Here is a 26,563-nt window from a genome sequence, read left to right as displayed (position 1 = left end):
CCTCTGACAAAATTTTGAACTACCGATAAGCAATGCTTTTGATCTTAAAAGCTTCACCATGAGCCACAGCCAACATTTCGATTGCGTCCGAGCTCTTAATTTTGTTTTTCACACAGAATTTGATAAAGATTCTTTGCCATCCATTTTATGGAAGAGACAAAAATCGACGATGAGCCAAAACACGTCCAAGCAAAACAGCTGTCAAAAATTGACTGATTACTCAAAATGACCGAACTTTTCACCATAAGTTACTGACATGTGTAGTAACCTAACTCCACAAAAAAATCGAAAATCGGATATACGTAGCCCGAGAAAATTCAAATGTCGCGAAAATTATTGATCAGCCCTCGTACATGTTTACGCACTGCTTTTGTTCGTTCGTCATTGTGGTCGCTTGTGTTATCATTGCCTTTCAACATTACCGCCCTGAACGAGTGATTGAGCAGCAAGCACTGTACCGGCTCCAAGTTTATCAGTGCAGTTTATCAAAGAAATGATAAAACCAAATTTCGGTCCGAAGAATTCAGCTTCCGGAATGGTGGCAAAACATTGCGAGAGTAGCGACGATGTTTGCATAGCGGATGACGGTATGCGCGCGAAGCTAACCAATTTCGCAGCGCATACATGGTACATCAAATCACCCTAGAGAACAGTTGCTGACCAAGAAGGAAGTCACACATCTCGACAGTCGCTTCAATCGGCTTTCCTTTTCGGCCTGAACAGAACTGCTGACTCAGCGCAAGTGCAAAAGTGCGTCGACAAGTCGAACATTAAACCTTATCTCGGCGACCTCATATCTTAAGGAAGATAGGGCTATGGGTTATCGATGGCACCACCAAATAGCACCCCCAAAAAAAGTGTTGAGCGTGCGCCATTCGCGCGTTAGTTGAACTGTGGTGACCGCGGGTATCGGACATTGATCACGCATCGTGCCGATTGTGAAGTGTCGTTCGAGTACAGTATCGTTTGAGGACACTCTCTACCTCAGCTGGACGCGATGGCTACAAGCGCGCAAGGACCTGCCGTACCTGGTTGGTTAACGAAGGAGTTCTTCGTCGACGCCATAGCCGCCAAGCTGGCTCGACCGGCGGCAGACTTTACGATTATCGAGCTAGATGTGAAGCCAGCGACAGCAGTGGGCGATAACTACGCGTCGGTGCTTTATCGGGTTCGCGTGACCGTGGTGGTGCACGGTGGTGCCGATCCAACCGCAACGACCGCAGTGTCCCTGATCGTGAAAGCGCAACCCAACCTTGCGCTCACCGATGAGATCGTTCAGTCGATGAACCTGTTCCCCAAGGAGATGGGCATGTACTCCACGCTACTGCCCGCCTTCACGCGGCTGTACGCCGAGCGGGGCCGTGACGTCACGTTTGGACCGCGCTGCCTCAAGCTGTGCAGCGAGCCAACGAATGTGATCGTGCTGGAGGATATGCTGGATCGCGAGTTTCGTATGGCGGATCGGCGCCACGGTCTCGAGATGGACCGCTGCCGGATGGTGTTGCGGCGCTTGGCACAGCTCCACGCTGCGTCCGCGGTTTACTGCGAGCGCACCGGTCCGTACGATGAAATTTTTCAGACGGGCATGTTCTCCGAGGATGGGCGTGCCCTCAGCGAGCAGTTCCAGAAAGTGCAGGCCGACTTTATGTACAAAGTTATGAGCGGATGGTCGGCAAAGGGCAAGTTCTACGCCGAGCTAATGGTACGCACTGGTAGTGGCCACCCTATTTGCAGAGGCACTCATCGGTGGAACCGGTTGGTTGTTTGTTTGTTTTCAGAAACAATGGGGAATGGACATGTTTGAAGTAATCGTACGGGTAACTCGCGCCTCTCGGCGAACGTTCAACGTGCTAAACCACGGCGATATGTGGTGTAATAATCTGCTCTTCCACCACGACGATAAGGGTGACCTCGACGATATTGTTTTGGTAATGCAGGGTGCCCTTAGGGACTGGGGAAAGCCAGATCGTTGCTCATTGCGTTTCCGTTTGCATTTAGATCGACTATCAGCTCAGCTTCTGGTGCTCACCCGCGATCGATCTGCTTTACTTCATGTGCACTTCCGTAAACGGCGATGAACGGTTTACGCAAATGGACCACTTGGTGCACTACTACCACAAGCACCTCGTGCGCGAGCTGACCTTTCTCGAGTACTCGGGAGAGATTCCCACGCTGCCGGAGCTACACTCGGACCTGATAGCGCACCATCTGTACGGGTTCGTCGTGTCGTTCTCGATCCTACCCATGGTCCTGATGGAGAAAACCGATGACGCCTCGATGGATCTAATGCTGGACCAGGGCGACGCCGGGCTGGCGTTCAAGCTGAAGATGTACAACAACCCCTTGTACGTCCGGCAGATGGAGCAAATTATGGACTACTTCTACAACAGTGGTGCCTTCGATATCCTGGGACTCGGCACCCAACAGCCGGCGGGCATCGACTGCGATCCGGCCATACAACTGCCGGTCTGGCTCACCCAGGACTTCATCCAAGACCTGGTAAACAGAAACTTCACCGGCGAAAGAGTGGCGGGCACCGTGAGAAGTGCGTTCGTGAAGAGCACAACGCAGAAGAACGACACCGGCTCCCCGGCACTGTACTCGGTACGGGTGACCCTATTCCACGAGGGTCCCGGCACCGAAGAGCTTGTCTCGCTCGTGATCAAGGCTCCACCGAAAGGAAACGCAGCGGCATACGCGCGCGATAAGGACGCCTACGTGCGGGAGCAGCAACTGTACGATGATCTGCTGCCAGAGTTTGAGCAAATGTATCGGACGCGCGGAGAGTGCGTGTCCTTTGGTCCACGATCATACAGACCGCGTGGCGGGTTACCTTACGAGGTGATCGTTTTGGAGGATCTAAGCGCTACTGGCTACCGCATGTTGGCTAGCCCGTCCGATGGGCTGGATAAGCAGCACACCGAAGCTGTGCTTAATCATATGGCCAAGTTCCATGCGGCGTCTGCCGTGTTCCGTGAGTTGGGAGGCTTCCTACCGAAGGAACTACGAGAGGGGTGCTGTGCGATGGAGCTGGCAAAGGCAACCGATCAGCATTTGTCTCCCACATTAGACCGCGTGTTTGCCTATTTGAAGGACCTCGACTTCGCCGAACAGTACGTGGAAGATTTGGAAACGGCCACCGGCCACGTCTTTAGCTCGCTGCTCGATACCGCCTCCATCGATGCCGATGCATTCTGTGTGCTCAACCATGGCCAAGTGGAACTGCGCAATCTGCTGTTTGCCTACGCCGAAGGGGGCACCGTTAGCCGGGTGGCGCTGATCGATTACCGCAACGCGGCCTGGGGATCGCCAGCCTTCGATCTGATCCATTTCCTTTTTTCGTCCGTCTCGCTGGACCTCAAGCTTTCGCAGCAGGCACACTTCCTGCGCTACTACCAAGAAAAACTGGCCCACCACTTGCTGTTCCTCGGATACTTGAAACCTCTACCGACCCTGCAACAGTTGCATATCGATTTCAACAAACGACTGTTTGCCGCCATCAAGACCACACTGATCGATCTACCGAAGGCGTTGGCTGCACCGGTAGACGAGGGCGTTCCGGAATCACCGTCGGAGAAACCACTATTCACCGACGGCTGCTACGGGGACCAAATGAAACTACTTTTACCGTACTTCCGGAACCGTGGGCTGTTGAACTACTAGTGCGCGTGCTTTTAATAAACAATCGATGCGGGAATAGAAAACCGCACCTCGAAGGAACATTTGGTGTTTCCAACAACTGACCTATTCTATCTTATCAAAGTCTATTTAACGCACCAGTGCCTTCCAAGCTGCTAAAGAACCCCTTCTCGAAGAGCGTCGGCACTAGTCGATCGATGAGCGCCACGAACGCCGGATTGCCGAAAACTCGCTGCCGCAACGCTACACCTTCGCGGCTGTCGGCAATGACCTTTTCCAGGTCGTCGTTCACTGTCAGTTCGGCCATCTCGATGGCAAGCGCTTCGGTTAGCGTAGGCAGCATAAGGACTCCGCGGCGCTTCAGCTGCCCCGTCAGACTGGCAGTCGAAGGAAGTGGCCGGCTGCTGCCAAGCAGTTCGAAACTCTCTGCCAGCGACCCGTAATAGTGTTCCAGCAACGCATCCAGCGAATCACACATCAGTTCCGCACTGCAGGCGACCAAAACATACAACACATCGGCCGCGAAGGACGCGTAGAACGCGTTGTCGTAATCCAACTGTGGGCGGAAAACGGACCAAATGAATGCTCTCGCCGAGCCAAGTCAAGATGCCTGCTGCCTTACAAATAAGACATCATCGTCGCCAAACATCACATTGTTCGGCCACAGATCCCCGTGGTTGAGCACGTTCAACTCCGAGTCGTCCACCTTGTACAGTTGGCAGCACTCCGTCACTAGATTGCCCTCAAGTGAGGCCTACAATTTTTATACGCCGACTAGGTTAGAAGCATTGGAGAGAAAGGCCTAGGCTTACCAGGGGCGTTAAGTATTGGTCCGGGAATTGGCGCTCCCTGAGGCTCTGCACGAACGCACGGTACATGACTTCGTAAAGGCCCTTCACCTGCTCGACCGTGTGTTCCGTTATGACAGCGTTCAGGAAGTGACCCGAAAAGGAACCAGCCCTCTCGCAGTGTACCAGGGACGTAGCGTGGAACTTGGCTAGCTTCGACAGGATCCGTTTCATGTCCACCAGCGGCAGATCGTACGGTTTGTCACGCCTCCGGAACTGGCTGCGGGTCAGGTCTTCCATCACGATCACGGTAAACGCCGGATCGTCGGTGCATTTCAGCAGCCTGGGCCCGAATCGAACGCCGGGCAGACCCCGGGCAGCCCAGAGTCGTTCGAAGGAGGGCAAAAGTGTCTCGTACACATCGCGCTCCTTCGCGAAGCCGGACAGGACGTCCAGCTGCGCGCCATCGAACGTCTTTTCCAATTTCTCCTTCACGATGCAGTAGCACGTGCGAGGGGGATCGTCGCCGATCTTCACCGAGATCGACACCCGGTGTATCTGCGACGTGTAACCGGCCGGTTTTTCCTTTGCCTTCTCCACTTGCACCCGCAGCACCGTAAAGTCACTAGCTCCGTCCAGGACGCGCAGCACAACATCACGAAAATATTCGGCCGTTTTCCATCCGTTGGCAGTCATGTTTGGGGGGCGAGAGATTGCCTCTGCTTGTCAGCGAACGACTGTTTGGGCTTTTTATTCCATGCGGCGCCACCGCAGTGTAATCTACTTGCGTCATGTAGCGTAATTTTTTCCCACGGTCTGACCACAAGTTCCACGAGAGTCCCAACACCGAAGAGCTTGTCTCGCTCGTGATCAAGGCTCCACCTAAAGAAAACGTAGCGGCGTACGCGCGCGATAAGGACTCCTACGTGCGGGAGCAGCAACTGAACTGCTGCCAGAGTTTGAGCAAATGTTTCGGAGGCGCGGAATACCGCAACGCGACCTGGGAATCGCCTGCCTTCGATCTGATCCACTTCCTCTTTTGGCACACTTCCTACGATACTTCCAAGAAAAGCTGGCCCGTCACTTGTTGTACCTCGGCTATTCGAAACCCCTATCGACCCTACAACAGTTGCATATCGATTTCCAAAACGGCTTTTAATAAAACAACATTTTATTAAACAATCAGTGCGAGATAGAAATAGAAAACCGTACTTTGAAGAGGGTGTTTCAAATACACCGTTGGGGTGTTTCGTACTCAAAAATAGCTTCACAACATCGGTGGGCGTCCAACAACTGACCTATCATATCCTATCAAAGCCTATTTAAAGCACCAGCGCCTTCCAAGTTGCTAAAGAACCCCTTCTCGAAAAGCGTCGGCACTAATCGATCAATGAGCGCCACGAACGCCGGATTGCCGAAAACTCGCTGCCGCAGCGCTACACCTTCCCAGCTGTCGAAAATGACCGTTTCCATGTCATTCGTCTCGGTCAGTTCGGACATCGAGATGGCGAGAGCTTCGGTTAGCGGAGGCAGCATAAGTACCCCATGTCGCTTTAGCTGCCCCGTCAGACTGGCAGTCGAAGGTAGTGGCCAGCTGCAACCAAGCAGATCGAAACTCTCTGCTAGTGTCCCGTAATAGTGTTCCAGCAGCTCATCCAGGGAATCACACATCAGTTCCGCACAGCTGGTAGCAAAAACGTACAACAGATCGCCCGCGAAGGATGCATAGAACACGGTCGCGTAATCCAGCTGTGGGCGGAAGGGGACAAAATGAATGCTCTCGCCGAGTCAAGTCAAGAGGCCTGCTGCCTTACAAATAGAACATCATCGTCGCCAAACATCACATTGTTCGGCCACAGATCCCCGTGGTTGAGCACGTTGAACTCCGAGTCGTCCACCTTGTACAGCTGGCAGCACTCCATCAGTAGGCAATCTTCCAATGAGGCCTACAATTTTCATGGGTCCTCTGAGTTAGAAGTATTAGGCAGAGAAGCCTAGACTTACCAGGGGCGTTAGGTATTGGTCCGGGAACTGACGCTCCCTGAGGCTCTGCACGAATGCACGGTACAGGACTTCGTAATGGCCCTTTAGCTGCTCAATAGTGCGTTCCGTTATGACACCACTCAGGAAGTGGCCCGAATAGGCACCAGCCCGCTCGCAGTGCACCAGGGACGTGGCGTGGAACTTGGCCAGCTTCGACAGGATCCGCTTCACGTCCACCAGCGGCAGATCGTACGGCTGGTCGCGCATCTGGAACTGGCTACGGGTCAGGTCTTCCATCACAATCACGGTAAATGCCGGCTCGTCGGTGCATTTCAGCAGCTTCGGCCCGAATCGAACACCGGGCAGACCCCGGGCAGCCCACAGTCGTTCGAAGGAGGGCAAAAGATTCTCGTACACATTGCGCTCCTTCTCGAAGACGGACAGAACGTCCAGCAGTGCGGCCCCGAACGCCTTGTCCGATTTCTCCTTCACGATACAGTAGCACGTGCGAGGGTTCGGATCGTCGCCGATCTTCACCAAGATCGACACGCGATGTATCAGCGACATGTAACCGGCCGTTTTTTCGCTGGCCTTCTCGACGTGCACCTGCAGCACCGTAAAATCACTCGCTCCGTCCAGGACGCGCTGCACAGCATCACGAAAGTACTTGGTTGTTTTCCAACCGTCTGTGGTCATATTTGGAGGAAGATTGCCTCTGCCGGTCAGCCAACGAAGAATATACACTGAATGGGCTTTTATTGCACGCACCCGGCGCCAGTGTAAACTAATTGCATCATTGCGTCATATAGCGTAATTTATTCCCGCGCTCTGACCCCAAATTGATGCCTGTGTTGGTGTGCGTGTTGGCCGTTGTTTATTTCACTGACCTTCAACACGCGACGCGTCAAAATCTCCTAGCGCTGGCAGGAACAATTTTCCAACTCTTTTTGTGTGTGATTTGTGGCAGATGATGCTCCGGATGTAGTTTGTAGGTTGCGGTTATCAGTAATGGGCGGAACCTGACACGATAACAATAGCCCACATAAAGTGCCTGGCCTAATGACAATTATTTCTCCCCCCGAGAGTGCAATCTGTTGGGCGAGTGAGTTATCAGGGTGCCAAATAATCCTCTGCGTGATAGCGATCGTTACCTATGGCCGAGGTTGACGGCCGGCCGGTACGCAGGAAAGAGTTTCCCGGCATTGTGAAATTGTTGCTTACGCGTGGCGGTTCTTGAGGCGTGAGGTACGCCGCAGGAAAATGGTCAACATCAGCTGGCTGGACGATGGCTTTCTGTCGGGCGTGCTGGCACCCACGGAGGCCGGCTTTTCACGCCTAGTCTCGTACGAGGTGGCCTTGGCCACCAAAAAGGGTGACAACTACGCTAGTGAAATGTACCGCGTCGCTGTCGGTTACGAAACCGGGACCGGTGAAACGGTTCGCCGAAACCTGATACTTAAGGTAGGTTCGCGGCGTATTTTAGCGCTGGCGCCGTTACGCCATTTGTGGTAACGTTTCCCCCTGTCCCGTAGGTTATGCCATCCGGAGAGCTCCAGCAGCAGGTGATGGAGGAGAACAGCATCTATCCGCGGGAAACCGTCATCTACCGGGAGATACTGCCCAAGGTGTACGCCCTTCTGCGCTCGATCGGCGACACCACGATCATCTCTCCGATTTGCTTGAGTCCCGAAACCGGCGGCGCCCCGAAACAGATGCTGGTGTTTGAGGATGCGCGAGAGCAAGGCTTTCAGATGGTGGACCGTCGGTTTGGGCTGGATTTGGAACAGGCCCGCCAAGTGATCGTCAAGCTGGCGAAGCTGCATGCTTGCTCCAGGATGCTGTACGAGTCCGATCCGCAGTTATTCGAGCTTACACTGGAAGGGTGCATCAGCGATAATCCCAAGAAGCAGTCGTTTCTGCCGTACTATCGCCTCTGTGTGCAGCAGGTCATCCGACTGGTGAGAGAGTGGAACGCGCCGGAAGATTGGAACGTAATACTGGAGAAGCTGGAACAGTTGGAACATAAAATCATCCCGTACGGCTGCGAGGTTTACCGGCGCGACGAGAGTTCGTTTAATGTGCTCAACCACAACGACATTTGGGTCAACAATATGATGTTTCGTTACGCCCGGAAGGAGGGCAATCTGGAAGATGTTCTTCTACTCGACTATCAACTCTCGTTCTTCGGGTCTCCGGGGGTGGATCTCAACTTTTTCCTGTTTGGCTCCCTGAAGCCGGAAGTGCGCTCAGCACACACGCCAGAGTTAGTGCAAGTTTATCACACCACGCTGCGCACCACATTGGAGCGGCTTCACTATCCCGGGCCTATTCCGTCGCTGCCGGACGTACACGTGGAGATTATTCGCAAGGGATTCCACCGTAAGTAAGGGCAATCTTCGGCCAGCACGATAACGCGATGCAAACCGTGAAAGGTAAATAGTTCGTCAACGTCATCTCTTTGCGTTTCGTCTGCAGGCGTTAATGCTACCTTCCAGATGCTTCCAATCGCCATGATGGAAAACTCGGAAGAGGCCGAAATGGACCTGCTGTTGGCGGCCAATGAGTCCGGTGAAGCGCTGAGGCGCCAACTGTTCAACAATCCCCGTTACGTCACCAGCCTCCGGTCGGTGCTGCCGGAGCTTCACCGGAGCGGTTATTTAGATTGACAGAGGGCCTCCGTGTCTGCGTTTGCGGTCTCGACTGTTTTGCAAATATTGTTCCAAGCGTGCTTGGCTCGGGCTCAACACCACGAAAGGCTAACGTTTGCACACAGCGCCATTGTTTCAATAGGATGATGAATAAACTAACAATCGTTCGGTAATCATTTGATCCGGTTTTATAACATTTGGAGCGCTCGTTCAAACGTCTACATATAGGTTTATATGGTGATCTATTGACAATAAAAGCAATGAAAAAGCCAATTAATTTCACTATTTAAATTTACCCTTTTAGTATTAATTGTCTTCATTCGACGACAAACTGAATTCTGAATTGTAGTCAGGTAAAATTCCAGACTGTTCCGAGTTGATTCTCCCGAAATGACAACAAATAGTAAAGATAACCAATAGAAATGTGGATTGTTCAAGAAAACATACTTTGAACGCGTTTAATTGTAACATTTTCAAGGTTACCCAATTTAAACCGAGCTCGAAAAACGCCTGAAACTATGCAACGTTGGCAACAGCGCCTCGTGCTCTTCCGATTGTTTTTTATTTTGCGCAGTTTTTGGCGGGCTTTTTTGGAGACTCTACGGCAAATTCATCCCCAAAAAGTATCTAAAAGAAGGTACTTACATAAGTTGAGAAGCGGGTGCCGACGCAGCAGGCAGACGACAGGTATGGAAAAGGTCCAACAAAAGTTTAGATTCTAATTTATGTTCCCAATACTTGCGCATGTCGTCCGATTTAAATCAGAGCCCCTACACCGACACTAGACCGGTGCTTACGTAGACCAACTTCCGACCGACGGGCACAGTGGCAAACGGGACAAATAATTTATGGCAATTTAGCGGGAGCCGTGTGCATTGCAGTTGCATCTGATAAAGAAATGCGCTCCGTATAAAGACGGCCAGACTTATCCCAGCCGCTGACACAGAGTCTGTGGAACAACTGCACTCAGGTTGCAACTACGGTGCAGAACAATGCCGCAAACTACCGTATCAGAAAGTTCTTACGAGGCCACGGATGTGCCCGGCTGGCTGAACGAGATGTACGTAGAAACCATTCTGCGTTGCGCTCTAAAGGACCCTTCGCTGAAACTCTCACAGCTACAGACTACCTATGTGGTGCCGAAAGGTGAAAACTTTGCCAGCATTATCTACCGCATTCGCGTTACATTTCGATCGCAGCAAAAGGTGAGCCTAACAGACAGCGCCGATAGTGCCGATGGAATAACCAATTGAACCTTCCTTAGTTTGAAACCACCCGGACCTTCGTGGTAAAGGGCATGATCACCGACGGCATAGCTGGGGAGAAACTGCGGCAGTACGACGTCCAGCGTAAGGAGATGGATGTGTATCAGTTTGTGGTTCCCGAGCTGAAGCGTATGATGGGAGCGATCGGCGACCGGGGAAGGCTCTATCCCTGCGCTATCGCTGTCGATCGGACCCGCGAGGCCATATTCTTCAAGGATCTGTCACCGGATGGGTACGTGATGGCTGACCGGACGCAGGGCATGGATATGGTGCACCTGAAATTGGCCGTCCAAACCATGGCCAAGATGCACGCCGGCTCGATCAAGCTGCGCGAACAGCAGCCCACCATTTTCGAGGGCTACACAACGGGCATGATCACCCGGCAGACGGATGCTTTTCATCCCATGTTTAACCTGATTTTTGGCGCCCTGATGGAGGAGATCGACCGGTGGGGACCGGACTGGCAGCACTACCACCGGAAGCTGCAGAAGATGCGCCCCAACTTCGTCGAGTACGGACTGCGTGTGTTCGACAACGACCCGGATGGGGACGATCTGTGCGTGTTCGTGCACGGCGATCTGTGGGTGAACAATCTTCTCTTCAAGTACGACTCCCAGGGCCACCCGATCGATGCCGTGATCCTGGATTTCCAATACTGCTGCTACGGTACCCCGATGATAGATCTGTGCTACTTCTTCTACACCTCGGCCCGTGACGATATCCGGCAGACCTGCTACGAAGAGATTCTCCAGTACTACCACACGGAGCTGGTGGAGTGTGCCCGACGGCTACAGTGCCGTACAAAGCTGCCGACACTCTATCAGTTCCAGCAGCAAACCCATCGGAAACTATTTTACGGTAAGTGAACCCGGTCGCCCCCCAGTGTTGATTGCCGTGCGATGATACGAAAACCCCCCGCTGTTCTACGCAGCCGTTTATGCCACCTTCATAGCACTGCCGGTGCAGATGAACGAAGCCACGGAAAACGCCGATTTCGAGGCGCTGATGTGTAACGACGAGCGGGCACAACGCTTCAAGCAGATGATTGTGGCGAATGTCAAATACCACCACATTCTGCGAGGCTTGCTGCCACAGTTCGATCGCAAAGGGCTGCTGGACGAGCTCTACTAAAGCCCTTTGGGGTATCTTCCGATGCAGCGATATCTCCGGACCTTCCGAACAGCTAACGCGGCTTTAGACGAAAGCAACCGATGCCGATGTTCGATGCCACGACTGAGTCAGCTATAATTCGGCCGTTTCACGAAACCACTGATTAGCCACTATCTCCTAGGTCGGCGCGATGTAAGATTTGGATAAGAATTGCGTATTCCTGAGAGCTGATAAGAAAGTTAAGTCGAAGTCTATCTTTAGCTTCCACCCCAGAAACCCCGACTGCAGGCGTACCGTTTTGGTTTGGCTAAATGCGTTTCCGTTGACCCACGTGGCACTTTATTGCGGGGACTAAACTAGAGAAATGTGCCACCAGGGCACCAACACATTAAATAACGTTCGTTCCCTTTACGATAAATGTTGCACCAAATCGAACCGTACATCGAACACATCCATTGGCGGTCGGATCGCCAGGGTCACTGCCGACTATTGCAACAGCTTTGGTAACAAAACTTCCAGGATTTCGATAAACTTCGGATTCCCGTACACTTCGGTGCGCGCCCGAATGGCTTCCTCGGTTTCGCCGAGCATGTTCTCCGGCGTGGCCAGCTCGGCGTTCTCCACAATCAGCGGTGGCACGATGCAGGTGGTGACGATCAGCGCTACAAAAATCAGCACAAGCGAAACTGTTAGATCCGTTCGGAGCGGGTCCGTTCGATTGGAACCTACCGTGATCACGTTTGGCCACCAGTTCGGCGTTTACGAACTGCAGATCCGGCAGCGGGCCGTCGTACTTGAACTGCTTCAAAGCGTTCAAAAGCTCCGCAGTGTACAACTGCACCATCCCGTCGAATCCTGCCCGCTGAAGCGCGGTGTTGGCCGACGTGTGCAGCAGATGGTTGAGATCGAAACCGAGCGACCCGTAGAAAGTCTCCTGGAAGTCCACCTGCAACACGGCACAAGCAGGAGTGTGTCAATCAATAGCACCGCGCGCCATCATCGCCTTGACCTGCGTCCAATTAGGCCGATCTCGTCAGTGGTTGGTGGCCGCGAGGCGGAAAGTGTCCGTATCGGAAGCTCAAGGTCAATTCTATTGCACCTACCATTATCACATCGACCACCACGCCCTGCTCGTCGTACTTCCACAGTAAATTGTTCAACCACATATCGCCGTGATTGACCACATTGAAGGCGTGCTCGTCGCGCTCGTAGCACTTGGCTTCCCGCCCGATGGCCGTCTCGAGGAACGTCCGCAGCGGCTCGGTGTACGGCTGGAGCGCGGGTGCCTTTTCCGTTTGCTCGATGCACTGCTCGATGGCGTTGGCGTAAAACAGATGGATCGGATTGTTCTCCGTGGCAAACGTGCTGTTCGCGAGTGGCTCCAGCAGATCACGATTCTGTAATTATGGCGACACAGGGACAGGGGGAAGTTAATTGAGAGACCCATCTCTGTGTCGTGCCGAACGAGGGAATACTTTGCGACTTAGCACCGCCGTTGCGGCGTGGAATTTAGCCAGCTTCCGCAACACCACGTCCATGTGCGCCTGATCGAGGCGCGCACACCGCTCAGGCTGCCGGTAGCCCTTCACGGCGAGATCCTCCAGCACCAGCGCATGAACGTCTTCGTAGATCAATCGCGGGGCGAACACCGTGCAGTCTCCGAAGCTGGTCAGCAGCTCCCGGACTGCCTTCATCACTGGCCCATACACCGTTTTCTCCGTTTCGAACACGTTCAGCAAATCGGCACTCTCGGCCAACTCCGGGTTTTGGAGCTTCGTTTTGAGGATTAGCGAAACCGTCGCCGGCTCGGAGGCTGCACCGGCCACCGGGATATAGTGGACCGTAGCCCGCACGATGGCACTCATAAAGTTTTGCCCCCCGGCACAGCCCGCCGCTAGATCGTACCCCCGGACGGTGACATCGGCATGCAGGTATGCCTCCAGGACGCGCCCAAAGTACTCCTCGGTTATCCAGGGCATCGTTGCCGTCGGATCTTCCATCGTTGCAGCTCCACCTCTGGTCACTATTTGCCGTTAAACCCCGAAGATGGACCCCGACCGTCACGGACGCGAACGTGCAATCGCAGCGTTGATTCACGACTAACCCGGAAAGCGTGTCGACCATACTGGACCGAACCACCCACAGGAACTACACACAGAACCTACACAGGGCATGCGAAATGTGTGCGTTCCGCCGCCGATCGGGTTATCAGCTACGCTTTGGGGCTTTTGGGTGGAGCTGTCTGATCGCGAATGCAAGTTTAACGTTCGCACATTCAGGAAGAAATAAAATAATTGCAACAGCCACCCGTAACGGAGAGGAAAACAAACGAAATAAATTATTTAAGACAAGATCAAATCAATTGAAGATGTTGAACTATAATTTTAGCGCTTTCTACGCTCAATTCTAGTTTACTTTTTTTTAAATACTGGTTAAATCATCTGTATTTAATAATCAGCACATCAAGAGCCAGCATTGGTGCAGAGTACGCAGGTTGCATACATTTAGGCGAGCTAAGTAAACTTGACCAGACAGTTAAGATTTGTATTTGCACTTCGAGGTACTTGCATTGAAAATAATTACTTTTCATCAGATGGCAAACGATTATGGTTTAAAATAAATTACGGGGATCCGCAGTGTTTCGCTTGCCAGTTTTTCGTATCAAATTCCAATTCAAACCTGAAAAAATTGACAAAACCTCGATCAAATTAGTTACTTTATTTGACGCAAGATGGCACTTCGCAAAATCTTTTGACAACACCGGCAACTTTTTTCAACCAATCAGGCGACAGTATTTGGATTAGACGACGGAGAGACGCCAAATTATGGTGAAAACTAGCATCATTGTTGTGAACAATTACGCGTAAATTACGGTAAGTTTAAAGAAGTAAGAGCGGTTCGTGTTTATAATTATTTTGTTATTGGACTTACCAATGTGTACAACAAGTTAATAGAGTGCTTCAGGCAAAGCTAGGAATGCTCTAGCGAAAGGCGGATTACGGTGATTGCAATGAATCCTAATGATTGTGTTAAATGTTTTAGGCTTTAAAGAGACTTGATTCACTTATTAAAGTGTCCAGCATGAGTAAACGACGCCGAACGAGTTCATTTCAAGATGAAGATAGCGAGGAAGATGTCACTCCGGAGCAAAGCCCCCCTGCCCCAAGTTCAAGCACAAGAAAGAAAAAAAAATTAGATCCGGTAGGTGCTACCAGTGCAAATCCGACCAAGCTGTTACGGTGGATCGGTTGCTAATAACTAAAGAATTGCTTTCAGATGGAACTTTGCCAACAACTGTACGAATCAATTCGCAATTTTAAAAAGGAGGATGGCTCAACGCTGTGCGACACTTTCATAAGAGCTCCGAAGCGACGGCAAGAACCTTCATATTACGAAGTAGTTGCGAATCCGATTGATTTACTGCGTGTGCAACAGAAACTGAAGACAGATTCTTATGAAGATGTCGACGACTTGGCCGCGGATATCGAACTGATCGTTAACAATGCCAAAGCCTTCTACAGGCCAGATTCGTCAGAGTTTCAAGATGCATGCCATCTTTTGGATGTATTCAATACGAACAGAAAGCGGATTGTGGACAATCAGATAGAAGAGGGCAGTTTGGAAATTCGGCCACGAAAAATAACTCGTCCGCGTAAGTCCATCACAGCAGAAGATGATGGCTCGGACGAAGGACTAGATTTTGATCCCTATGAGGAGCTCTTTGCTACGGTTATGACAGCAACCGACCCACTTGATAATCACGAGCTGTATCCTATGTTTCAGCTATTACCGTCAAAGAAACTATATCCTGGGTATTACGATATAATTGATCATCCAATTGACTTAAAGTTTATTGCAACAAAAATCCAAACGAGTGCATATTCGAACCTCAACGAAATGGAGAAAGATCTTTTACAAATGACAAAGAACGCCTGCACTTTCAACGAGCCTGGTTCGCAAATTTATAAGGATGCAAAAATGCTGAAAAGAATTTTTATGGCTCGAAAGGCAGACATTGAATCGGGGCGTTATAAAAGGCCTGCGTCGAAAAGAACACGGTCCACTTCAAGTGCCATGGTTGCAGCCTTGAAAGAAGAAATTGAAAGCTCCGATGATGAATTAGACGATTCGATGGAAACAGAAGGGGATGGTCCACTTTGGCAGCTGTTTGATCAGCTCTATAATACGGCCAATAGTAACGGTAAGTGAAAAAATCGTTTTCTGTTTCCCTGTTTCTTTGTTTAGATGTGCCTGCAATGCGCTGTGTTTTTTTATTTTAAAATTGCCCCACATATTATTTTAATGTATTTTTTTATTTCATGTATCGATCACTGTGCGTTGGTTCGTCATGTTGGTTTTGTTTTGTGTGAATTTTTGAATTCCATCGTTTGCTGAATTGGATGAACTCATATAGATCCTAATGCTGTAGGTGCCCCATTGGGAGAATCATTATGGAAGCTGCCGAACAGGCGATTTCATCCGGAATATTACGCGCTGATAAAAAAACCAATCTCAATGGCACAAGTTCGGAACAAACTAAAAAAGGGTTTGTATGCCCACGTTACCGATATGACGGCGGATTTATACCTAATGCTGGACAATGCTAAGAAAGCAAATCCACCGAATCATAAAATTCATAAGGTAAGACGTGGTTTACTTTCAAGTGGCACAAAAAATAATTTTTTTCTCTTTGTCGTTTTTCTAGGACGCTTTGAAAATGCAAAAAATACTGAATCAAAAACTTATAGATTCAGGTGCTGATTTGGAGGAAAGTGACGAAGATGACGAGGAAGAAGATGATACTGATTCATCGCTTCCTACTGCGTCGCGCAAGAAAGGTCGTATAACCGCTGGTCTTAGTTCGTCTCTCGGTACGCCGTTTATTAAATCGCACAAAATGCAGGCGTCTGGGCCTTTGAAGAGAAAACTGCTTTCATTACATGAATTTCTTGTCGATTTCACCTTCGATAATCGCCAACCGATGGGACTATTCATGGAGAAACCATCAAAAAAGTTGTACCCTGATTATTATCAGGTAATACAGCATCCCATCGATATGACAACAATTGAGAATAACATTAAAGCTGACCGTTATGCTACTATTGACGATATTGTTGGCGATTACCGGCTAATGTTCTCTAATTGTCGCAAATATAACGAAGAGGGATCAATGATCTATGAAGATGCAAACATTTTAGAAAAGGCGTTGAACGAGAAGCTTAAAGAGTTCTCAGGCATAAATAAAAAGCCAATCGTTCCTGCAAAAATGTAAGTACCAAAAAAAACTAATCCCAAATAGTTGAAGGTGAAGCTACTTTTTGCAGAGCTCATTTCATATGCAATCATTTGATATCGCAGCATTAAACCGATACGCAAAAACAACTCAACGCCGTTAGAAACCAAACTGAAGCAAATGTATGACACAATCCGGGAATACAGAGAACCCAAACAAGGTCGTCAGTTATCATTTATATTCATGAAGCTGCCGTCCAAAAGTGTAAGTATTTAACAATGTACACTTTAGTCATGAATTTACTGGAAAACATGGTGCCAAAATCAGCCGCCCGAAGATTATGTTTGTTCACTACAAACACTTCTTTCTATTTCCTTCACGACTTAAAATTTCATTATTTTTTTTCTAGGAATACCCTGATTACTACGATATCATCAAAAGTCCTATTGATATAGAAAAAATAGAGAAAAAATTACGGCAGCAGGTTTACGAGAGCGTGGAAGACATGACAACCGATTTCATGCTCATGTTTGAGAACGCGTGCAAATATAATGAACCCGATTCTCAAATCTATAAAGATGCCCTGTGTTTGCAGCAGTTGCTCATACAAACGAAGCAATCGCTCCGTAGCGACGAAACAGTTCCAAATGTGCAACAGGCCGTTCAAGAGTTGCTATTGTCCTTGTTCACATCATTTTACAACTATCAAGATGAAGAAGGCAGATGTTATTCGGATTCTTTAGCGGAACTGCCGGAATATGATGATGCAGATGGCAATAAGTAGGATGTTTGAGGAGTTTTCTAAAACACACTGCTAAGTACTAAATATGATTCACACCTTTACAGGATTCGAGCAATTTCGTTGGATCTTATAAAACGCCGATTAGATAAAGGTCTTTACAGAAGACTGGACACTTTCCAAGAGGATATTTTTAGTTGTCTTGAGCGTGCCCGCAAACTGAGTCGTACTGATTCGCAGGTTTTTGAGGATTCGATTGAATTACAATCATATTTTATCAAAAAACGGGATGACCTATGCCATAATGGACACACTTTAGAATCCCCTGCTTTGAGTTACAATGCAATGCACCTAAGTGCCGCAGTCGAATCGCTACGGCAAGCAAAACTTTTACAAGAAGAAGAAACTGACACGGATAACGATGCAGTGGTATGTAAAACCATCAATTGTGGCTGTATAGTGTATTAATATTCAATTGTTTTTACGATTTCAGCAACCCTCCCAAGGCGAAAGTATGACCATCGATCATAAAGTATTTTCGCCGGGAGACTTTGTGTACATCGATTTGGTCGAAAATAAAAGTAGGTTCTCTTCTCAAAGGACAAGCCATCGTTGTAAATTTATGTAACTCCTCTTGTTATGTCACTTTCCTCCACAGTTCCCGGAATAATGTATATCGAACGTCTGTATACTACGGCTGACAACGTAAAAATGATGGATGGCCTCATGCTTCTAAGACCATTTGAAACGTTTCATGTTCAAACCAGGAAGTTTATGGAGCAAGAAGTTTTCAAAAGCGATCAACGGATGCAGGTCCCACTTTTCCAAGCTCTTAATAAATGTTTTGTAATGCAGGTGCGAGAGTACGTGAAGTCGAAACCCGAAGGGTTCCCGGAAAAAGATGTATTTGTGTGCGAATCTCGCTACAGCTCAAAGGCGCGGTCGTTTAAGAAACTGAAAACTTGGAATCTGACGAGGTCATTTGATCCTGTTAAGTTGATTCCCCGCGAAACACCTCTCGTTGTTAAGCGAGTTATGTCCGTATTTAAAGAGCGTGTTGAAAAACACAAGGAAGAGCTATCGGAACTACAGCTTCAGGAGGCGATCCCAGAGAAGGACAAGCCTAATGTTGTTATTTACATGAACGGTTCGGAGGATGGCAACGTATACTATGAACAGTACAACACTGTTTGTGGAGGTGTAGTTAAAACCGGCGATTATGTGTACGTCGCAACGGAGTCCGGAAAACAGTCGATTTCTCAAATCACATCCATCTGGGAAACCCGAGAGTAAGCAGTCTGGCAGTTGATAACTCATCGACTTTTCAAACTGATTATGACCTTCGTTACAACGTTTTAGTGGAAAATCGTTGTTTCGCGGACCGTGGCTTCTTACACCGCCGGAAGTTCCTGGTACCATAGGTCGTTTATTCTATCGACAGGAAGTGTTGCTTTCTACTATTCAGGAAACAACATCCACTGTGGCCATCGTTGGTAGATGTGTAGTTCTCGATCAGAACGAATATATAAGCCGTAAGTTCATTTCAGTTTAGCTAATCAGTTCCTCCCTGGCACATTCTTTACCATGTCATCTATTTATAATCCTTTCGGCTCTAGGGCGACCAACTGAAATTGCGGAATCGGATGTGTTCATGTGTGAATCGATTTTTGATGAATTCAAAAAGCAGATAAGAAAAATAGTTGCTCCATCAGGATTGCGTAAGTTTACTCACAGTCAGATGGTAACGACGGACGAAGTTTACCATTTCCAACGCCCAATAAACCCTCCAAAGGTAATCCCGAATCTTTTTCACATTATCATTATGTTTGAAGAGCTTAAAAGAAACTAAAACATTTTTTTTCGTTCATCAGGTTACTGGTGGAGAGATAGCATCTACACAGGACAACAAGCCGAACACGGCCAATGATGTGATGGTATGTTGTTTTGTCCTTGCATTAGTTTTTATTTGTGGTACATTTCGGAATGAATCATAGTATTTGAAGTGAACTTATTGAGTGCGTGGTTTTTAAATACTAACAGTGTGCCTTAGAAACCGACTAACATTTTTCGTTGTTGGAGTTATGTATTCGTATGAAACTTATTGTGGAAGGGAACAGAAATTAGTATTTAAATGTTCAAAATGGTACAACTCGTTCAAAACGATATACAACACGCAACTAAACTATGTGCGAAGTTATACTAATGATGCTACACAATGTTGATGATTCAGTTTATGATGATTCGAATCCTCATAGAATCATATTATTATTATTATATAATCTAACATAAAATAACATTGGATATATAATAACGAAACATATAAAACACGTATTGTTCCTTCAAACCAATAAAATCATCATACACTTGTCTGTGCTGTGTCCACCTGAATCTTGCAGGACGTGAAGGACGAATTTGGCATCATCGATGATTCGATCGATGGCCCTTCGTCGATTGGTTCAGATACGGTGCTGACGGCATCGCCTCTTCCATCACATAGCAGTCCTTCAACGACAACTAGTAAAAAGGCTTCAAAACCGGGTAAAAAACTGGTCACTGGCTACATACTCTACTCGTGTGAACACCGGAAAACAATCTGCGCTAGCAATCCGGAAGCGACGTTTGGTGAGGTGTCGCGCATTGTCGGAAACGAGTGGCGTAATTTGAGTGACCAAGTGAAGACCGTATGGGAGCAGAGAGCTATCAAAATCAATGAAGAGAGTGCAGCAAAGTACGCGGCGGAAATGGGAGAATCAAGCTGCCCAAGCCCAGCCACCGTTAAGACGGAGGGCCCAATCGTACAGGACATCACGCCCAATCATGTATGATTCTTTTTTATTTCTCTTTCTTCTACTTTCCCGTCTCCATGAGAGCGTTTCATATTAGTGGTCACATTTGTTATTGACAGCATTCATCCGTTGAATTGTTTCCCAAATGTTTATATTTGCTTTCGTTTTTGTAGGATGGTTTTGAAGTTGATATATCAAACATTGATGCATTCAATTTTCACTCTACCCCGGTGGAATTTTGATTGCTTGCTATCTCACAGAGCTTACGATAACACAAATGCGTTTTCTTTCTCCAATATTTCTCTAATTATTCTTAGGTATACGAATGCTGCTGGGATAAATGCGACCATCAGTTTGAAGACCCAGCAGAATGCACTGAGCACTGTATCGGAGAAGGCAATGGATGCGTGTATAAAACGTTCATGGCCCCAACGGAGCAAGAATTTATCTGTATCTGGCGCAATTGTGTACGCCTTCGGCGTAACATGCCACCGTTTCCTCACATTGTTCGTCTAGCAAAGCATGTTAAAGAGGTACATTTGACGAAAAGTATCAGCAAATTGGTGCTATCTCATGAAAGGAGCAAAAATTATGTTCCTTCAAAGCGTCAACCAACGCAGTTGCAAACACCACAAAGCTCAAACAATACTTCGATCAACATCGGTAGCAACACTAATAACAGCGCAATGATAACATTGCAACCCATGGGTTGCAATATCCCAAGTATGGGCAATTCGTCGATAAACTCAAATAACATTGCACAGTCAGCACAGAATACTCTACTGTCTGGAAATTCACAAATGCAGCCGATGAATAGTTTACAACAGCACCAGCAGCAATCAAACTCAGTGGTGCCTAGCGGATCTGGCACATCGCAGACGAATACCTCTCTTCCATCGTCCTACTTCAGTTGTAAGTACACACGATAACAAGCCCGCATATAGTATGTGATGAACTTAATAATGTAATTTCAGATGTATCTGCTCAACCGGCGGAGCCACTATTCGTAACTGTGCCTCCACGACCGCAACGTGTTTTGCATTCTGAAGCGTACATAAAATACATTGAGGGGCTCCAACAAAAGGCGACATATGTTACACCTTGGCAGAAAACATTCACTGCAACAAGAGAATCTATCCCTAACACAGAGGTCAATCGGTTGCCTACACAGTGGCTAGGCAAACGAGCGCAAGATCGCCCAGAGGCCGTGGTCAATGCTCTTTGGCAACTGCGAAATTTCATGATGAAGGAAGTTATTCAGTTTGATCGTTTTTAGGAGGGCAGGTATGCTAGAGACTAAATTTCTTTCATATTAAACAGATAAGATTGAGGAATATTGAACTTTTGTTTTACTCATACATTTATGACTGTGTACGTATTTTGTATCTATTTTTGTATGAGAATTCAATAAGAAATTTGAATTTTATCGAAGACTAAATATATATGAAAATATGAGTGGAACAAATAAAAATTACAACCTAGATCGATTAACTTGATTCCATTCTACGGTGGTGCTGATTTCTAAAACTTGTTTTGCACAACTCCAACACAGCGTCACTCCGCAAACTCTGTGGCCGTAATTGTGAATAACTGGCGTTGTAGTTAATTTGTCAATGGATAAAAATATCCTAATTGGTAATTGGGTGGAATGAACTATAACGGTTGAAACGAAACATGACATTCGAAAGAGGGACAATTTTCAATCACTTGACCTTTCCCCATGGAGTGACCGATAGGTTCCACTGCAGCGCAGACAATTACGACCAAACCATGAATTTACAAATACCTTCGCACCCTTGGCCGTAGGCCGTAAAATGATAAAAACATGTTTTTCACTGTGGAACTGTTTCTTGCCTGCACAGCACTATAAGTGCCACGCGCCCGTCTTGGTGGGGCAGCGTTTTCCTTATCGCGCAACAATACCCTGAGCGATCAGTGCCAGAAAACCGGACTGATACCGGGCATAGAAGTGTGACCAAATGATTATTGTTGTTATCAAATGCCTGCAGTGCCCTTTTTTGGTACACGCCATTTATTTCGTCATCTTTGCACAATCCGGCACCAGCTGAACGCACGCGCGCGCGATTGCGATTGTGGGCCACGTTTCAAGCACTGCTCATAATTCCTTGCCGTAAGAACCGGGTTAGTTCGACGTGCAACAGCTTCTTGTACTCGGGATTATCTAAAGCAGGATTGTCGGCTTCGCCCTTAAGGAACGCTTCGATGTCCATAGTAGTTGGGTCCATGTACCAGAACGAGTTAAAGACCGCGTAGTGAAACAGCTCTGCAAATGAATTGAATTAAAATGAAAGTGTAAAACCCACATCGAAGTAATGAGATTTCTTTGGTCCAAGCGTACCTAGTCCTCCGCACCGTAAGAGTTCAATCTGCAGGTCCAGTAGCGTAGGTATTTTACCCAAAAACCCCATTCGCTTAAGCAAATCACTAAACTGCTGATAGTACAGATAGATCAGCTCATGGCGATACTTGTCCTTCACGGATTGATCTGGTATCATGTCGAGCAGATAGTACAGATCGATCGCCGGTGTCGTCCAACTGCAGATCTGATAGTCGAGCAGAACGGTATCCGTGTGACGTCCCTCGCCATCGATTTGATGGAGCATATTTTTACTGTGAAAGTCACCGTGAATCAGCACGTTCTGGAACGTTTTCGAAGGTTTGTAGAGGGCCACATAAAAGTCCCGAAGATTCTTCTGAAAGTTCTCCAACGGCTTCTCGAAGTGAGCAAAATCGGCAGAGTTCTGACGAATCAACTCCTTCAGATCACCAAACCCTCGCTGAATCATGCCGTCAAAGCCCATAAACATTTCGGCCATCGAAACGTTATTCTCCGCGGCAAAATTGGGATCCTGACAGAATAGAAACGGCCGAAATTTATCCGATTGTGGGTTCACTGCTTTCAGCCACTTACATTAGCTTCCATCACGATCGAAGCCGCATGAAACATGGCAATGTCCTTTACGATCGGTTTCATGTCGTCGAAGGTTTTTATAACGTCAGCCATTACCCAGCCCTGGTTGCTGATGTCCTCCAGTATAAGAATTGTATGCGGCTGCAAAGTACCGTAGATAAACCTAAATGGTGTAAGCTTCCGTTAGTTACACCTCATCCATTTCGTACAAAGTGTCATCAACACACCTCGGGTACTTGTACTCCTCACCAATCTCTTTCAACAGTCTCGCCATCTCGGGAAGCACCTTCGTGTACATTCGAATTTCGATCGCAAACAAATCGTTGTCCTCTAGTAGATCCTTCTTCAAACCTTCCGCATCGGGCTTCGTTTTCATGATCAGATTGATCGACTTCGCCTCCTTACTGCGCTTCGATCGGTAGCTCACTGTCGTACGGAACATAACGCTAGCATAATGATCACCAACTTTCGTACCAGGACGCAGGACACATTCCCCCGTAAGCTCGATGGTAGGATCGTTGTCTAGTTCGCGAACCACTTTGAGGAAGAACTCATCGTTCAACCAGGCCGGAGCCTCCAACTCGTCGTGATTGTACGCCATCGCAGACACACGCGATCAAACGTCCGCTATCGGAGACTGTAGCCGCGAAACTGAAACTGATTCGCGGGTCACTTTGCACCCCTAAACGCGTTAATGAAGGTCTATTCGTGGTGTGTGTTCTTACGCGACTGGTGGCTTCAGTGTGTAATTGAATGACTCGGGTGTTTTGAACCACTCCAAGAATTGTCTTACCATCTTGCTTATCATGCTAATGCCATTCGCAAACAATCTCACTTTTCGGTGTGTACGTAACACTAGAATCTGCTTTTTATTTGTGTTCAATTTTGGCATCAGCCCCAACCTTTCGCATCGGCTACTCCAAGACTCCTTGGTGCCGGAATCGGTTCAACTCCTTTGCGATGGTACGTCTAAATTCTGCCATCTCGAATGCGGGATTTTCGATGCGCCCCAAGAAAAACGCTTCTGGATCAACCGTGGACATATCGATGTAGCGAAACGCCGAGAACACAACGTAGTGGAAGAGTTCTGGAAGACATTCGAAAAAATGTTTAACAAAAACCGATTCAAATTTCTAATCAGCAATGGCTTACCTAGCGCACCCACACGCAAAAGTTCCGCTTGTAGATCGATCAGTCTGGGAACGTGATCGCCCATTTGCAGTTGTCGCAGGATGCTACCGAAAGTCTGATGGTAACAGTACACAATCTCATCGCGATGATTGTCCTTAACCGACTGCTCCGGTATCATATAGGTGAGATAAACCAGATCCACCACCTGTGAGGCCCAGCCACACATCTGGTAGTCCACGAACATGGTGTCGCTAATTTTGTCCGCACACCGTAGATGGAGTAGGTTTTTGAAATGGAAATCTCCATGGATGAGCACGTTCGCGCAGACGGACGATGTCGCGTACGCCGCCTTCAGATGATAGTACAACTGCAGATGAAAGCGTTCCAGTGGTCCAACAAACTCGGGTAGGTTCAGAGTGTCGCTCACGAAGCGAATGAACGACGCAAAACAAGCATCCGTCATGGGTTTCATCGTTCGAAATGTGTCCAGTACGGTGCATTTGTTCAGGACCGCGAACGTTGGGTCCTGGCAAAAGTATTCTTCAAAATTAGCAAAATTGAGGACCAACCCCCGTAACGGTGCAATGTGGCTTACACTTTGTGCTAGTGCCATCGAGGCGACGTGAAATTTCGCAATATTACGCACGGTGGGCTTCAGTTCCTCGAATGTGGGCACCAACCCTTGCGTAACCCATCCTTCGGAGCTTATGTCCTTCAGCACAAGGATGGTATGAGGCTTGCGAGACGAATAGATCAATCTATTTCAAACTTCCAATTAGTCCGTGCTATCCGTGCTTCCCGGTTGCAGGTATGTATTACCTGGGGTACTTGTAGTCCTCTCCGATGCCCGCCAACAGCTGACCCATTCGCGGAAGCACGTCACTGTACATACGGATTTCTCTTCCAAAAAAGTCATCATCATCCAGCAGCTCCTTCTTTAACCCATCCACCGTCGGCTTTAACTTCACAATGAGGTCAATTGATTTCTGCTCACCGTTTGCGGCCCGATATTGTGCCTTCGTTCGGTACATGACGCTAGCGAAATGATCGCCAGCTTTCGTACCGGGCCGTAGCGGACACTCGGCCGTCAAGCGCACCGTGGCATCGTTTTCGAACTCTCTCATCACTTTCAGAAAAAAATCATCGTCCAACCAGGAAGGAGCGCAAAGTTCGTCCGAATTGTACGCCATTCTTTCCAACACTTCAGCGGGCCTAGTTAACTTACGATGATAATGGGGTACAGTTGTCGCGTTAACCTAATGATCGTGGTAAATAAATGGTTGCAACCTCCCAAGGTACCCAAGAGTATTGGTATCACTAAACACAACGAGCAACAGGGCAAAGCCGATTCCCGGTTCTCCCACAGCGGACCAAGATTTCGCGGTGTGTGTGAGCGCGATAGCATGGGAACTGAATTTTGCGTATGTCCGCGGTTCGATTTTGTACGGCGACCAAGGAACGATTTCAGCCGACGGGGAATACGGACTCTGTCGCGGTCCCATCCGAGTGCCAATGATGCTTTGCTTTTATTTGTCCGTTGGCAGAAAAGTGAAACATCTTGTCAAATAAACATTTTACGTGTCGCAACCTTAACCAGCAGAGCAGAGCGATAAGATAACGTTATGCAACAGGCCCTTACTATTGCCTGTTGGCTGAATATCAGTACCTCCACTTTATCGTATTGTCTGAGCCATACACGACGAAACTCTGCGGAGTTCATTGCATCACACCCTGGTATAGGAACCGTGTCAGCACGATTCTCATGACATTCCGGTATACTGCATTGCTGGCCGCGGGATTCTTCGCCTTGCCCGACAGCATCTCTTCGAAGTTGATCTGTGAGCGATCGATGAACCGGAAAGGAAACAGCGTTACGTAGTGGAACAACTCCAGGACCCCCGTTCGAAGCAGCTCAATCTGTAGCTCCCAGAGTCGTGGTATCTGACCAACGTATCCCAAGCCCTGCAGGATCCTCCGAAACTCTTGGTAGTACAGGTGCACAATCTCATTCCGGTGCGTGTCCTTCAGCGACTGGTCGATGATCGTGTCGAGTAGATAGTGCAAATCCACGCTCGGGGTTGTCCAGCGACAGATTTGGAAGTCGATCAGCATGGTATCGCTGATCGTACCGTCGGCCGTGAACTGGTGCAGTAGATTTTTCGAATGGAAATCCCCGTGAACGAGCACATTTTGGCAGCCCACGGAAGGCTGATAGCTTTCGAGTAGGGCATCCAGAAGCGTTGTCTTAAGCTTCTCGACGGGTTCGAGCAATTGCTCGGGAAACTCATCTGGACTGGAGCGCATCAGGT

At 48.3% G+C, this 26,563-nt stretch overlaps 5 protein-coding genes across 7 annotated transcripts; 3 read left to right on the top strand and 2 right to left on the bottom strand.

The window, feature by feature from the left end:
* The first annotated feature begins 997 nt into the window (after nucleotides 1–997).
* Nucleotides 998–9,302, top strand: LOC128269939 (uncharacterized). Its single transcript, XM_053007343.1, has 6 exons — nucleotides 998–1,702; nucleotides 1,779–1,928; nucleotides 1,999–3,629; nucleotides 7,667–7,871; nucleotides 7,943–8,789; nucleotides 8,886–9,302. The coding sequence occupies exons 1-6, from the start codon at nucleotides 998–1,000 to the stop codon at nucleotides 9,074–9,076; spliced, it is 3,729 nt and encodes a 1,242-aa protein (XP_052863303.1). The 3' UTR covers nucleotides 9,077–9,302.
* Nucleotides 9,303–10,019: 717 nt separating this feature from the next.
* Nucleotides 10,020–11,836, top strand: LOC128275782 (uncharacterized). Its single transcript, XM_053014403.1, has 3 exons — nucleotides 10,020–10,263; nucleotides 10,323–11,181; nucleotides 11,255–11,836. Exons 1-3 carry the CDS (start codon nucleotides 10,051–10,053, stop codon nucleotides 11,452–11,454), a joined length of 1,272 nt encoding a protein of 423 aa, XP_052870363.1. The 5' UTR covers nucleotides 10,020–10,050; the 3' UTR covers nucleotides 11,455–11,836.
* Nucleotides 11,837–14,231: 2,395 nt separating this feature from the next.
* Nucleotides 14,232–21,644, top strand: LOC128275778 (protein polybromo-1-like). Its single transcript, XM_053014399.1, is given in 15 exon segments — nucleotides 14,232–14,306; nucleotides 14,476–14,634; nucleotides 14,710–15,649; nucleotides 15,848–16,074; nucleotides 16,139–16,731; nucleotides 16,792–16,930; nucleotides 17,076–17,446; nucleotides 17,513–17,834; nucleotides 17,899–17,986; nucleotides 18,064–18,694; nucleotides 18,765–18,937; nucleotides 19,022–19,197; nucleotides 19,802–20,224; nucleotides 20,509–21,103; nucleotides 21,166–21,644. Coding segments are annotated over 14 exon segments (5,100 nt in total). The 5' UTR covers nucleotides 14,232–14,306; nucleotides 14,476–14,514; the 3' UTR covers nucleotides 21,468–21,644.
* Nucleotides 21,645–22,038: 394 nt separating this feature from the next.
* Nucleotides 22,039–23,732, bottom strand: LOC128275784 (uncharacterized). The gene is made up of 4 exons (XM_053014405.1): nucleotides 23,351–23,732; nucleotides 23,124–23,286; nucleotides 22,551–23,061; nucleotides 22,039–22,475 (listed from the first exon to the last, which is right to left on the bottom strand). Exons 1-4 carry the CDS (start codon nucleotides 23,722–23,724, stop codon nucleotides 22,297–22,299), a joined length of 1,227 nt encoding a protein of 408 aa, XP_052870365.1. The 5' UTR covers nucleotides 23,725–23,732; the 3' UTR covers nucleotides 22,039–22,296.
* A 280-nt stretch (nucleotides 23,733–24,012) lies between these two features.
* On the bottom strand, nucleotides 24,013–25,558 carry LOC128275780 (uncharacterized). Of its 3 annotated transcripts, XM_053014402.1 has the most exons (4): nucleotides 25,074–25,558; nucleotides 24,850–25,012; nucleotides 24,276–24,780; nucleotides 24,013–24,210 (listed from the first exon to the last, which is right to left on the bottom strand). In XM_053014402.1, the coding sequence occupies exons 1-4, from the start codon at nucleotides 25,442–25,444 to the stop codon at nucleotides 24,038–24,040; spliced, it is 1,212 nt and encodes a 403-aa protein (XP_052870362.1). In that variant the 5' UTR covers nucleotides 25,445–25,558; the 3' UTR covers nucleotides 24,013–24,037. The 3 variants fall into 3 exon arrangements, with proteins under 3 accessions (XP_052870362.1, XP_052870360.1, XP_052870361.1); XM_053014400.1 differs by having other exon boundaries at nucleotides 24,276–25,012; XM_053014401.1 differs by having other exon boundaries at nucleotides 24,285–25,012.
* Nucleotides 25,559–26,563: the final 1,005 nt, after the last annotated feature.

Source organism: Anopheles cruzii, chromosome 3 (assembly GCF_943734635.1).
Source record: "Anopheles cruzii chromosome 3, idAnoCruzAS_RS32_06, whole genome shotgun sequence".
Classification (NCBI taxonomy): domain Eukaryota; kingdom Metazoa; phylum Arthropoda; class Insecta; order Diptera; family Culicidae; genus Anopheles; species Anopheles cruzii.
Note: the sequence above shows the minus strand (reverse complement) of the source record. Positions and strands in the feature narration are given on the sequence as shown.

Excerpts from the sequence above, each read along its gene's own strand:
- LOC128269939 (XM_053007343.1), top strand. The coding sequence starts at position 998 with ATGGCTACAAGCGCGCAAGGACCTGCCGTACCTGGTTGGTTAACGAAG. Across the intron at positions 1,703-1,778 it reads AGTTCTACGCCGAGCTAATG|AAACAATGGGGAATGGACAT; the intron begins GTACGCACTGGT and ends GTTTGTTTTCAG. Across the intron at positions 1,929-1,998 it reads ACCTCGACGATATTGTTTTG|ATCGACTATCAGCTCAGCTT; the intron begins GTAATGCAGGGT and ends GTTTGCATTTAG.
- LOC128275782 (XM_053014403.1), top strand. The coding sequence starts at position 10,051 with ATGCCGCAAACTACCGTATCAGAAAGTTCTTACGAGGCCACGGATGTG. Across the intron at positions 10,264-10,322 it reads CATTTCGATCGCAGCAAAAG|TTTGAAACCACCCGGACCTT; the intron begins GTGAGCCTAACA and ends AACCTTCCTTAG. Across the intron at positions 11,182-11,254 it reads CCATCGGAAACTATTTTACG|CCGTTTATGCCACCTTCATA; the intron begins GTAAGTGAACCC and ends TGTTCTACGCAG.
- LOC128275784 (XM_053014405.1), bottom strand. The coding sequence starts at position 23,724 with ATGGCGTACAATCACGACGAGTTGGAGGCTCCGGCCTGGTTGAACGAT. Across the intron at positions 23,287-23,350 it reads GAGGAGTACAAGTACCCGAG|GTTTATCTACGGTACTTTGC; the intron begins GTGTGTTGATGA and ends TACACCATTTAG. Across the intron at positions 23,062-23,123 it reads CGATCGTGATGGAAGCTAAT|GATCCCAATTTTGCCGCGGA; the intron begins GTAAGTGGCTGA and ends CTATTCTGTCAG.
- LOC128275780 (XM_053014400.1), bottom strand. The coding sequence starts at position 25,444 with ATGGCGTACAATTCGGACGAACTTTGCGCTCCTTCCTGGTTGGACGAT. Across the intron at positions 25,013-25,073 it reads GAGGACTACAAGTACCCCAG|ATTGATCTATTCGTCTCGCA; the intron begins GTAATACATACC and ends AGTTTGAAATAG. Across the intron at positions 24,211-24,275 it reads TTTGCGTGTGGGTGCGCTAG|AACTCTTCCACTACGTTGTG; the intron begins GTAAGCCATTGC and ends AATGTCTTCCAG.